This window comes from Myodes glareolus, chromosome 27 (assembly GCF_982192425.1).
Source record: "Myodes glareolus chromosome 27, mMyoGla1.1, whole genome shotgun sequence".
NCBI lineage: Eukaryota > Metazoa > Chordata > Mammalia > Rodentia > Cricetidae > Myodes > Myodes glareolus.
Genome location: NC_142052.1, coordinates 7,295,697 through 7,307,921, shown reverse-complemented (window position 1 = coordinate 7,307,921; position 12,225 = coordinate 7,295,697). Strand labels below are relative to the sequence as shown.

General features: G+C 44.4%; 1 protein-coding gene across 5 annotated transcripts in view; it reads right to left on the bottom strand.

Annotated features, from left to right (window-relative positions):
- Abcb4 (ATP binding cassette subfamily B member 4) overlaps positions 1-4,789 on the bottom strand; it is a 52,890-nt gene extending 48,101 nt beyond the window's left edge. For 2 of the 5 annotated variants that reach the window (XM_085684168.2, XM_085684170.2), the window contains exons 1-3: positions 4,345-4,492; positions 4,083-4,168; positions 1,683-1,737 (exon numbers count right to left, since the gene is read on the bottom strand). In XM_085684168.2, the coding sequence (XP_085540294.1) occupies positions 1,683-1,737; positions 4,083-4,162 (135 nt within the window). In that variant the 5' untranslated portion in view covers positions 4,163-4,168; positions 4,345-4,492. Of the gene's footprint in view, positions 1-1,682; positions 1,738-2,790; positions 2,931-4,082; positions 4,169-4,344; positions 4,493-4,638 lie in introns of those variants that run through there. The other 3 variants (XM_085684166.2, XM_085684165.2, XM_085684169.2) reach the window with 3 other exon arrangements.
- Positions 4,790-12,225: the final 7,436 nt, after the last annotated feature.

Sequence of the window (12,225 nt, the reverse complement as noted above, 5' to 3'; positions counted from 1 at the left end):
TCAAAGAGTTTCAGTGTTCATCTGAGGCCAAGGGCAGCAGGGGCGGATTCCACCATCAAACACACAGGGCAAGCAAGAGAACTAACGGAAACGAAGGTGGAGAACCAGAAAAGAGTTTAGAATAAAACACAGGCAGTGACAGACATCTGGAGCAAATGTAAACAGGATCCTGAATACTACGAAAGGACCTGTGTCCTCAAGGTCTGCTGTCAGTGGTCTAAATGAAGGGGTCAAACATGTGCATCTTCCAGCCTCCTTTCTGGGCACATGGTTAGACAGCCTATATTGCTTTTCAGTGCATATTGTATGAAACTGAAGAGGATTTTAATGCCTTTCATGTTTGTTGAATCAAATTTAAATTTCTAAGGTCAAATTTAAAGTTAAGCAGCTTTCCTAAGTAAATCTATATTGGTCTTTTCCAACAAAACAAGGCATTTCTAATTCTACTATACCAGTTTTTTCCTGGTCTTTCCTTCCAAAATGTCTCCTCAGACACAGGATAATGATTAAAGTTAAACTCATTTTAAACTAAAATTAGTAAAGGCAAATTGCTCTACTTTGCATTCTGTATTTTTCTTTTTTTCTAGAGGAAACGTATTCTAAACTGAAAGTAAAATGTTTCACACTGTATTCCCTGTAGCACTACATAAAAGTCTGTTTTCTAGGCTGGTGAGACGGCTCAGTGGGTAAAAGCACTTGTCCGTCTAGACAGACAACATGAATTGGATCCCTGAAACCAACAGGTTTGGAGGAAGAGAACCTGTTCCCAAAAACTGTCCCTTGACTTCTGTGCATGTGCTGCGGCACAGAGAGCTGCCCTCGACACACATCAGACATACACCGTGTTGGGATCTTGGCCCATTGTCCGTTACAAGTCAATATGGAATAAGCACACACATAATGAAAGGTAAGTAAAAGTGTACTCACAATGAAACGTTTAAAACAAAGACACAGAGTGGTGGGGAAAGATTGTGAGCAGAGGGGGGCCCCTGAGTGGCAGGAGGATGCTTTGATGCCTTTTTATCCGTTTGCTTTCTAACTTGGGTTCAACTGGCATGCACTTAATTCTCCCCTCCCCCAACCCGTCAACGACTGTCTGTTTGGAACATATCACATTTACCCAAAGCAGGTAAACACTTTTCTGCCCTGCCTCCCTGAGACACGTTACAAATGAAAACAGATTCAATTTCTTCCAAACACATGTTGCCTTACCTTGTACCCTCAGAAAATACTAGAAATGGCCTGAAGCAGAACCAGAATCTATAATCGTTATAAGTTTAATTTCCTTGTAAGCTAATTGCACTTACAAATTTCTTGCTTTAAATGTTTTTCAACTACTTTTTTTGGGCGGGGAGCTGGGAGGTATAGACAGGGTTTTTTTTATGAAGCAAGATATTTTGTGAACTCAATGAGCTTCCATGGTGTTTCTAAAATGCTTCATTTTGTTCTCTCTCCCTATGTAGCAGTGAACTCACAGCCAGCTTGCCCAGCCTGTCTTCATCTGTCTTGTGATTTGAGGTCGTTGTTTACCATAAGCCCGCCTGATAGCACAGGTGCAGCAGGAGGAGTCCAGTGCTGCACAAGACAAACAGACTTCAAGCACTTGCTCGCTGGCTATTGACTCAAGCTTCTAAATCTGAATGAAAGGCAGGATTCTTCCCATGTAGCATTTCACAACTTACCAGTGTTAACGGTCCGATTAAGTTCACTTTCTTCTTTTTATCCCTGCCTTGGTGGCTGTAAAAATACAATTGCTCAAATTTAAAACTGTTATTAACAACCGGTTGAACATAAGTATTAGTAGCTATGGTTCTGAATCAGAACATTTTTTAAATACAAGAAGACTACCATTGGCTGAAGTATCCGGCTTCACAAATACGGCAGCAAGGCAGCCGTCAAGTAACTGTCCAAGGTACCACAAGGACATGGATAAATAAAAAGAGAGAAGATGAACATTTTAATAATGCTTACCAAACCACTTAAATCATTCTGTTCCTAAGAGAAGTACAAATTGACCTATAGGGAGAGAACTCTTCCGAGTGACGGGAGTAGTTTCAGGAAATACTGTTTTTCTGCATTCAAGATGCATCTAAGATCCAACCGCTTTTCTCCTGTTAGGTTAGCATCCCGTGTAACCTCCCCACTTCACTTCTGTTTATGTTTGGTGCAGGGTATTGGCCACCTGTAGCCAACATAATCATTTAAAACCCAAGCTACTTCTCTCCTAAGGCAAGAACAACGACTGCACTTTTCCTCAGTGAAATGCCAACCTTCCTACTGGTCACCGAGTCCACTGGCTCTGTGAGTCCTGGTGAACGCAGCTCCCGCTCCCTGCCTTACTTAGGTTTCTCAGAGAGGCAACCTCGCTCCTCTGTTGCTTTGGATACAACAATCACAGCCCCAATCGCAGGGTCTTTTTGCTCTAAAGTATTGCTGTCAGGAAGATGCTCCCCAAATACTATGACTCCCTCTGCTCACATCCTTCCACTCTCTTCGCGATAACTGGCTTCAACATAAGACTTACTGCAACCACCCTACTTAAAACTGACAAGTACTTCTGCTGTATTCTCCTGACTTCATTCATTTTTCTTCATACTTGGCACCTTTCCAGAGATGAACGTTTGCCAGTGAATATGTATGAAGGAATGGGCCACAGAGTATGTGTGCACCATGTTTGAAAGAAGCCCATACACAGTTTGCTCTCCATAGCAAAGAAAGTGGGCTTAGCTTCCCTTGAGTGGATAATCCTTGGTATGACTATGTAAGAATCAGTCTCATATTTCATCTTACCGTCATCTTATGATATCAAGCGATCCTTAACGTTCTGTGTTTCAGCTTGAGCTGTTTCCTTCTTTCCACCCCCAGGCTGGGAAGTTTTCCTGAGAACTTCCCTGCTCCGCCGCCAGTGGGACTGCACCCTTTGCAGGAGCTGCCCACTTCTTTTACTAGGCAGTGTGCTCGGCGAGTGTGCTAACACATAAATAGCCTTCCTCACGAAAATGCCAGCTATTAATAGACTCACAGTCATCCCCAGCCTAAATTGTCAGACGAGAAAACCACATTTTTTTTTTCTATTGGAAGTGACACCGCCCATAGGGTTTTGTCACTCTCTATGGACAAACCTAAATTTTCTGTGAATAGATGCCATGATTCTGAGAATGAACACCAGGTCAATGGCACTGTCCAAACATATTAACAGATAGGAGTAATGCCTCAGTGTAAGCATCAGATAGGCACCCTTCAGTTGGCTAATCAGACCCCTTGCAGCTGGAGGACCCAACTCCAGAACCTGATAAATGTGTCCCTCTAGCTAACAACGCCATGGCACGTCACTTAGTTCCGGGGGCCTGGCATGAACTCCGAGACTGTAATAGCCTCATAAACTATTTGAAGCTAAAGGCGAAAATGATTCACGATTCCCACAATGAAAGAGGAAACACGCGCCCACTTGACTGGGCTCTTCTGCCTCACAAAAGACTGTGTGTGTGCTTCACTGTGGGCTGGAGGAGGACCAAACAGAGAGGGAGGAAGAAAGGCCAATCGACAGAGGAAGCTTCGCGGTTTCCCCTCTTGCCCTTGGACAAAAACTAATTTGGAAGCAGAAGTTAGGGAAGAATGAGGTTCATGTCACACACACACACATTCCCGCCACCCCCAGAGAGGAGAAATGGGGAAAACAGTCTACACATGGGAGTAGGGGAAGACCTGAGACAAAGAAGAGAAATAAGAGCAGGGGGGGGGGGTCTTGCTTCACTACCCTAGTTCAAGAAGCAAAGACATCAACAGCAGGTGTCTGGCGCTCAACCAGCAGTAGCCAGATGATGGTTAAAGAGAGTTATCTTCAAATGTTTACCTTATAAAAATACAACGAAAATTATACAACACTAATAGTCATCGAATCACCCGTGCCCCAAGGAGGAGAGCTTTTTTGAAGACAACCCATGCCAAACGGAGACCGGGCAACATTCCTCACGACCACTTAAAATTTCTTCCCAAAGGCACAAGGCATCAACCGATTTTCTCAACTTCTTTCCAGGACTCAGGTCTAAAGGCAAAGCCTGTGGCTTTGTGGCCCTGTATACCTGATGCTGCCTAGTTCAAAGTCGCCCTCCACTGTCCCGGGGCGCCGCGCTGTTCCGTTCCTTGCTGCCTCAAGATCCATCTCAGCCTGGGGAGAAACCACAGCCTCAGGTCCAAGTGCACCCAGCCCAGCCCCAGGGAGAGGGGACCTCGGGCCAAAGGCTCGGAGCGGAGCACACGGATGGGAGCCAAGCCGGTCCCGGGCAGGTCCCACTGCAGCCGCCCTCCCGCCACCCCGGGTCACCCGGCGCGGCCTCCCTTCACCTGGCCTTCGCGCGCGTGTCTGCCGCAGCGGGTGCTGTGCAGACCTGGACTTTGCTCGCCGTGGCTCGTCCCCGCCTCCCACACGCGTCCCGAGCCAGCGACGCCTCCCGCTGCGGCGGGGGCGAGGGCCCGGGCCCGCAGGAGAATTCCCGCAAGCCCGCTGGCTCTGCAGGCCCCAGCGCCACCAACGCGTCGCCCTCGCCGCCAGGGGCGCGCGCGTCTCCGCTGCCGCCCACCCGGGCGAGCTGCCAGCCGCCCACAGCGCAGCCCAAGCGGCAGCCCCGATAAGCCCACCCGATATGCTCGCCTGGCAGGCCGCCGGCCCCCGGGTGACTTTTCTTTTAGAACACTTTAGGGAGGCAGTGTCCTCAGGCTCAGCAACCAGACGCTCAGAGAACCCAGGGAGAGCAGCTAGGCCGTCACTTCTGCAACCTCAGCTTTAGGCCATGGCACCAAACCTAAATAACATTCCGGATGCTGAGGATTATGAAGGTCCGGCCCAGAATCATCATCCGGTTGCCTGCTGAAGAAGAGGAACACCGCTGGTGTCCCCCACCGGGGAGGGGCACTTAGCCACACTGAACTTGAGTGATGAAAAGGATTTTGAATGGTTCCATGATTAGAAGCACATTCTTTTAGCTTTTGTTTTCACACGTGAGGAAATCGGTGCTCAGAGCAGCTAAATGACCCCTAACGCTGTATCTTTAGGACTGGCACCCAGGCCAAGCCTTTTGTCTGCTGTTGCCCTGGCTCTCAGCTCTTATCTCAGACTTCCCTCAATGCTAAGTTGCCTCTATTCCTAGTGCCTATGTGAAGATGGCTTCCCTGTCAGTTCTCCTTACTTTCTCCCCTCTACCCAAAATGAAGGCGCTAAATCAGTTGACAAAACATCGCCACCTTCCATGCTTCAAGCAAGTGAGTTTCACACTCAAGACTTCACAATTTAGCGTGTGGCTTGCAGACAATGCTTCTTTCTCTAGACTTCAGTTTCTTAAGGGTCTGTCTCACTTATTAGGTTATTGTCAAAGTACCTATTTTGTTTCTAAAACGTATCGCCTGTTAAATAAGGGGCTTGCTTTTCTCCTTGTCCGTCCCATAGCTGGCTTGTCCGCTGAGCTTTGGTCTTCCTGTGTGGCTATTAGCACACTAGCGGTCTCACTGATTTCCCAGATTCCAGACAACCTTATAGGAGTGCAGAGTGTAGGAGCTGTCACACAGACCCTGCAGGAATCTCCTCTCTGCCATTTACTGCTGTCTGGGTGGGTTATTTGCCAACTCAGTCTCAAAATCCATTAAAATAGGGGTGTTAGTAAGACTGAAGAAGATGTGTGTAAAATGTCCCTCACATAGGGCCACTTAATAAATGGCAACGGCTATTTTGGTTAAAAGTGTAGAAGAGACAAAGAAAGGTAGGGTAGAGGAGGAGCAGGCCGTCCAGATGCTCACACTTGAGTGTGCTGTGTATCTCTGCCTGCCTCTTCACGTGGAAAATGACTCAAGTAGCATGTGGGGAGTTGATTGGAACTATGATGGGCATGAATCTAGTTACATGTTGGGGCTCAACTCCCAGCCTACCCCAACCACGAGAGGGTCTCCTTGATGGGGTTCTGCCCTTCACAGGCCTAAATATCTTCAAATTTTCGTTTTAAGATATTCTGAGGCTAAAGCAATTAGAATTGTTAAGTTCGGACAAAGGGGAGTTTTGGGTAACTGGGGAACATGACAAAATTCAGTAGGATCTAAGGGGTAATATATGCTTGTCAGTCTCCAATATAAGAAAGCTGGAGTAAAACAGAATGTTTGAAGGAACAAAAGGAGTCTGAATTAAAACATACATGAACAAAAACTGGACATGAGGAGGAATAAGATGCATTGTTCTGTCTGTCTGTCTGTCTGTCTGTCTGTCTGTCTATCTGAGTCAGCCCACAGGTTGTCCTTGTAAGAGCTACTCTGTTCTCTGCATGAAGACAGAAGTTAGCAGGTGGGTCACAAAATATCTACATGGAATGAGAAGCCATACTCCATAGCTAGGCTTACATATTTGCCAAAAATGAAAATCAGAACCATCCAAAATCCCAGTGGCTCAATTATAGAAAAAAATTATAAATTATTTGAGATATACTTTTGATGTGGGATTCCCCTCTGTATGCTATGAAAACCTTTGGTTAATAAAGGTACTGGCTTGGCCTATCACAAGGTAGAATTTCGTTAGGTGGGGAAAGCTAGGCTGAATGCTGGGAGAAAGAAGGCGGGGTCAGAGAGAAGCCATGGAGCCCTACCGGAACTTTGCCCAGTAAGCCACGTGGCGATACACAGATTAATAGAAATGGGTTAGATTAATATGTGAGAGTTAGCCAATAAGAAGCTAGAGCTAACGGACCAAGCAGTGACTTAAATAATATGGTTTCTGTGTGATTATTTCGGGTCTGAACTCCGGGCAGCCAGGAACCAACAAGCGGCCCCCCACTACATACTTATTTAAATTTAAAGGAGAATTTTTTTGAAAACATCTAAAACACTGCAGAATCATAGGATACGTTCCATAATAACCTAGCAATGATAACACTTCTGCATGCTTACATATACTAATGTAACAATTGCGTGGTGCAGTAGTTATGTGAAGATAACCATCATAAAGAAATAGCTCAGTACACTGCTGGTGAGAGTGTGGATGAGGGCAGTCACTTTGGAAATCGGTCTTCCATATGAGGCTGCTACACCACTTCTGAGCGTATGCACAACCATGGCCATTGCTGCTTTATTCACAATAGCTGGGAAATGGGAGCAAGCACAATATCTGATTCAGTTAGGTTTCTATTGCTGTGATAAAGCACCATGACCGAGAGCGACCTGGGGAGGAAGGGGCTCATTGCATCTTATAACTTGTAGAGCATCATCCAAGAAGTTTGAGGAAGGAGCTGATGCAGGCCATGGAGGAGAGCTGCTTACTGGCTTGCTCACGGCTTGTTCGGGCTGAAATTTTTTTTAAAAAATTAATCAATTTATTTGAAAAAAAATCTATCTTTTCTCATTTTACATACCAATCCCAGTTCCCACTCCTTCCCCTCCTCTCCTCCCTCCATTTCTTACACACCCCAGGACCACCTGCTCAGGGGCGATACAACATACAATGGGTTGGGGCCTCCCCATCAATCAGTAATCGAATAAACACCCTACAGACTTGTCTGCAGACGAACATTTTCTCACTTGAGAGTTCCCTTTCCTAGAAGGCTCTAGTTTGGGTCACGCTGACAAAAAACCAACTAGGAAAATGTTCCTCTAGAGATGAACAGATAAGAAAAACACAGTACATATACACAATGGAGTATTACTTAGCTCTAACGAAAAGTGAAATTTTTGGGTAAATGGAGAGAACTAGAAAAACATTGTACTAAGGTAACTTAAAACCTAGAAAGAGAAATATGACACGTTCTTTCTCACACATAGATCCTAGCTTCAGCTTGTTGGTTTTGTGATTTTAACCACGACCTTCAGTGTAAGTGTATAAAGGGGTCTTTGGGGTCATAGTAAGGGAAGTGGAATACTGAGAGCCAAAAGACTTAAGCAAGGAGGTGAAGGGCGTTGGGGAGAAATCAGGGAGTAAAGGTGAGGATTACCTCAAAGGAAGGGAGCATGAGAAACCACACAGAAACCATATAGTGGATGGCTAACCAAAACCGAGGGTCTATGAAGTAGTCTTATAGAAACCCATTAGTTAGTAGTGGATGGCTAACCAAAACCGAGGGTCTATAAAGCAGTCTTATAGACACCCATTAGTTAGTAGTTTCAATCACAGCTGTTAAAAAGTGTTCAAGCAGTATCACCCTGCATGGGTATCATGATAATGTCACTGCCAGAAAATGGGTTATTAGGTGAAAATTACAGAATAAAGCAAAGATACCTCCCTAAGAATGACTAGTCAGGGAGATGGCAGAGGTCTCTAAAACAACACAAACTTTCATCCTTGATTGTCCTTGGTCATCCACTGTAACTATATTGTAAGACCCCCATTACTGAAGATACTACACACTTTGCAGGAAATAGAGAAACCAATCTTCCTGCTGGCAGTTTTCACAGTGTCCAAAGGGGCTATGCAGGCTGCGAGGAGGGAAAAGACACAGCTGACCTTAGCTAGCCCCGAACCCTGCATGCTACCGTACAGACTCCATGGGAAGGATGTGCCCACTGGTGCAATAATGGCACTGCAGTTTTAGGGAACTGCTTTCTGGTTGGATTTGAGACCTGTTCTACAGGAGGGAATTTCATGACTGAGCCCATAATTCTGCTCAAAAACTCTTGGCTGGGGAGATCACAGATTCTAAGGTAGAACCCAATATTACTTTTTCCTAAATGAAAGTCAAGGTGTTAAATTGCCTTCTGAAGATTTATGCTTATACTCATAAACCTTGGCTGCTCACTACCTTGGTCAGAGAAGCTTATTTTGCATCGGTCAATGCACTGATGCGTATTTACTCAAGTGCTGACATATGAAACGGAGTGTTCAATAGGCGATCTATATTAACACTGCACCCACAAGGCTCAAGGCCATCACAGAAGGGGAGGCAGAAAGAATGTTAGAGCCAAAAGATGGGGAGGAGGGCTGTGAAACTCTGTCCTGTGGGCGTGGCGTGGTCGTCACACTCAGAGACTCACAGCTGTGAGTTGCCTCTCAAGATCTAGACAAAACCAAGCCAGCCCAAATTTCCAGTTTAGAAGAAGCAGATGACACCCAGGCCCCACCCCTTTCTGAGCCACTACTGACAGTGGATAGTTGCTGGGGTGGGGGACGACCATATTTTTGAAGCTGTGGTCACTAGTAGGTTTCCCATGTTAGGGGATGGTCTCACATCCATGCACATATGGAAAACTAACTGGACTTAGTGGAATATATTATTAGACCTGGAGTTGGGAGAGTGCTTGGGGGTGTATGGAGGAAGTTGGGGAGGGAATGGGAGCAGATGTGATCATAGTTAATTGTATACATGTACGGGCTTCTCAAAAGTACAATGAAAAAGAAAGCAGTCAAGAAGTGGATAGTATAAACATCCACACTGTGGTTGGCTGATATGTGCACTCAGCTATATCATTGAGGTCATCAGAAATACAGTGGCAAGGGACTGGAGAGATGTCTCGGCATTTCAAAAACTGTTCTTACAGAGGACCTGAGTTTGTTTCCCAGAGCCTATACCTGGAGGCTTTAAAAAGTTCAGAAAATAAACCTTCGAAATACAGTGGCAGACAACATAAGTCTTCTGGTAAGATTAATCACAAATCTCACTGGATCACCACTGCACGTGCAACTTACCCAAGGAGTCAAGGGCCTGAGAGGTTTCCCCTTTTACAAATGCAAGTGTACAAAGAGGAAAACTTTTGAGTGTTTTTATACACCCAGCATGCTTACACATGAAGTATGCGGTGTGATAGTGCATTTTAAATTTGCAAAAGATACCTAAACCAAACTAGGAGTCTCCAAACGTCTGTATAGAATTTCCATTTCAATGTGGAGACTCACTGAAAGAACCATGTGCCAGTAGATAATAAAGAATAAGAATTAACAAAAACTTCAAAAACTAAAAATACCTCCTCAAGAAACCAGACAACAAGAATCATGCTGAGATTTAAATAATAACAACAAATACAGTGGTCAAAATTAAAAGCAAAAAAAAGAACTTTTAAATTTCAGGATTTTAACATTTGGGTCTTAATCTCCCAGGATCCTGATTTGGGGCGTTTAAGATCATAATATTTAGGAAGGTGTCTTTGAGGATTATGGTCCGCACCAGGGTATCCGCATCACAGCTAATCTGAGGGCTCTGTCTGTTGGATAACAGGGACAACTCTATCTCGTACGTTCCTCCAGTTCCTCATGCATCAGTTAGTTTACACCATGATAATAAACTGTATTTCTCCTTTGTACTACACTAGAGGAAGAACTCCCCACCGTGTGCATGTGTGTGTGTGTGTGTGTGCGTGCATGCATGAGTGTGTATGTATGTATGTATGTATGTATGTACGTATGTATGGCACATGTGAGTATGTACACTGTGTGTATGTAGGCACATGTGTGTGCCATGTGAATGCACACATATGCATTTGGAGGCTGAAGATTATCCCTAGGGGCTGAGCCTCAGGAGCCATGGACCCTGTGTTTGAGATGGTCTTTCACTGGGTCCTGAGGCTCACTGATGAGGCTCAACCAACTGCAAGTCCCAGCAACCTGTCTTTCTCCTTTCTCAGAACTAGGGTTGTGAGTGGGCCACAGGGGTACTTCTGCCTGAACTAAAGCCCTGTGCTTGCAAAGAAGCACTTGACTGTCTGAACTCTCTCTCCTGCCCTTTAATTTTCTCTTTATGGCAAGATGTTTAGACACTTGTACACTGATGATGGAGACGTGTGTGTGTCTTTCTTGTAATCTGCTGTTTTTTTTTCTATTTGCTCTCTGGAACTTTTCCTTTCCTGTCTGAATTTCTTATCCCCTTCAGATAAAGGTTTTTATTATTTATTTCATTTCTATCTTTTTATTTAATAGTTTCTGCCTTCATCAGGATTATAACAGGTACCTTTGACTAAACATTGTGCTTTCTTCTTCCAGGATAACGCCTGGATTCTAGAACTCTCAGGCTCACTTACTGCACCCACAACTTTGATACTAAGTTATGCCCTGCACTTTAATTTTATCTATGTATGTGTGGCTCTTGGACTGTCATCACATCACAAATTGATACTTTTGTTTTATGTGTATACTTATCATCTTCTTTCTTCTGATTTTTTCATAACTCAGTGCACTATCCTGGATCCTTTTCTTCGCTCGAATGCGTTCACACTTGACCTACTTCAACTGTCTCGGATAATCTTCTTTCTAGCTAAAGAGCGTTCTTTCATATTTATTTAAAGTTGGTGACGAATTTTGTCGGCTTTTTCCACCTGAAAACTCATTTCACTTTTAATTTTTCCACCTGAAAACTCATTTCACTTTTAATTTGAAAAATTATAGATTATTTGGGAGCTTGGTTCACTGGATATGAAAAGTCATCATGCAACGACAGCAATCAGGACAATGTGTTCTGGAAAGAGACAAAACTAAGGGAAGTCAAAGTGGAGAACTTACTACCGATGAGACTGGTCTCTGGTTCAGGATGCCTCCTTAGACACTCTCTATTCCCAACCTGGAAGTGAAGAAGAAGGTGAGACAAGTATGTAAGACAGCTAACCGTGTTCAGTCTTTAACACTGCCCCCAGCCCAGTGACCTTTGCGCCTTCACTGTTCCGCATGCTCTCCTCCCCCCTCCTTCATAATCGAAGCTGCCAGCAGCTACAGCCTCTTTGCCCTCTCTGCCTTCACAGCCCTGGAGAGCTCCTAGGCCCCCACAACCTCACATCAAACCACTTGGTTATTCTTTGCCAAGCATTAATTTTGTTCTATACTGTATTCTTAATATGCATGCATTTTCCAGTTATTGCCAATTCTGTGACTCGTTTTGAAATTAGTTATGTTTAAGTTTTCTACAGTGAAGACAGCTGTCTCTGTTATTTCTTGCATCTTACGGAAGTCGCTTGCTTCTACTTCCTACTTACTCAGGTTATATCACTTTCCTTCTTGGGTCTTTGATGGGGTTGAAGACTAGGTAGTTATAATTACAGTCCTCTCATATCTTAGCTAGGGCATATTAGGTACAAGACTTAGACTCTTCAGGATAGGACAGGTATTGGAATAATCTCTGCAATTAGCCAGTTACCTATGGTCTGGACATCTAACACGGGTTTCTTGTTTGATGTTGTTCTTGGTGGTTGTAGTTTCATTTTTGCTAATGTTATTACCATTTCTTTCTTCTGCTCAACACTTAATAGTTGTTCTTATTGTATATAGTTTTATGTTAGGGT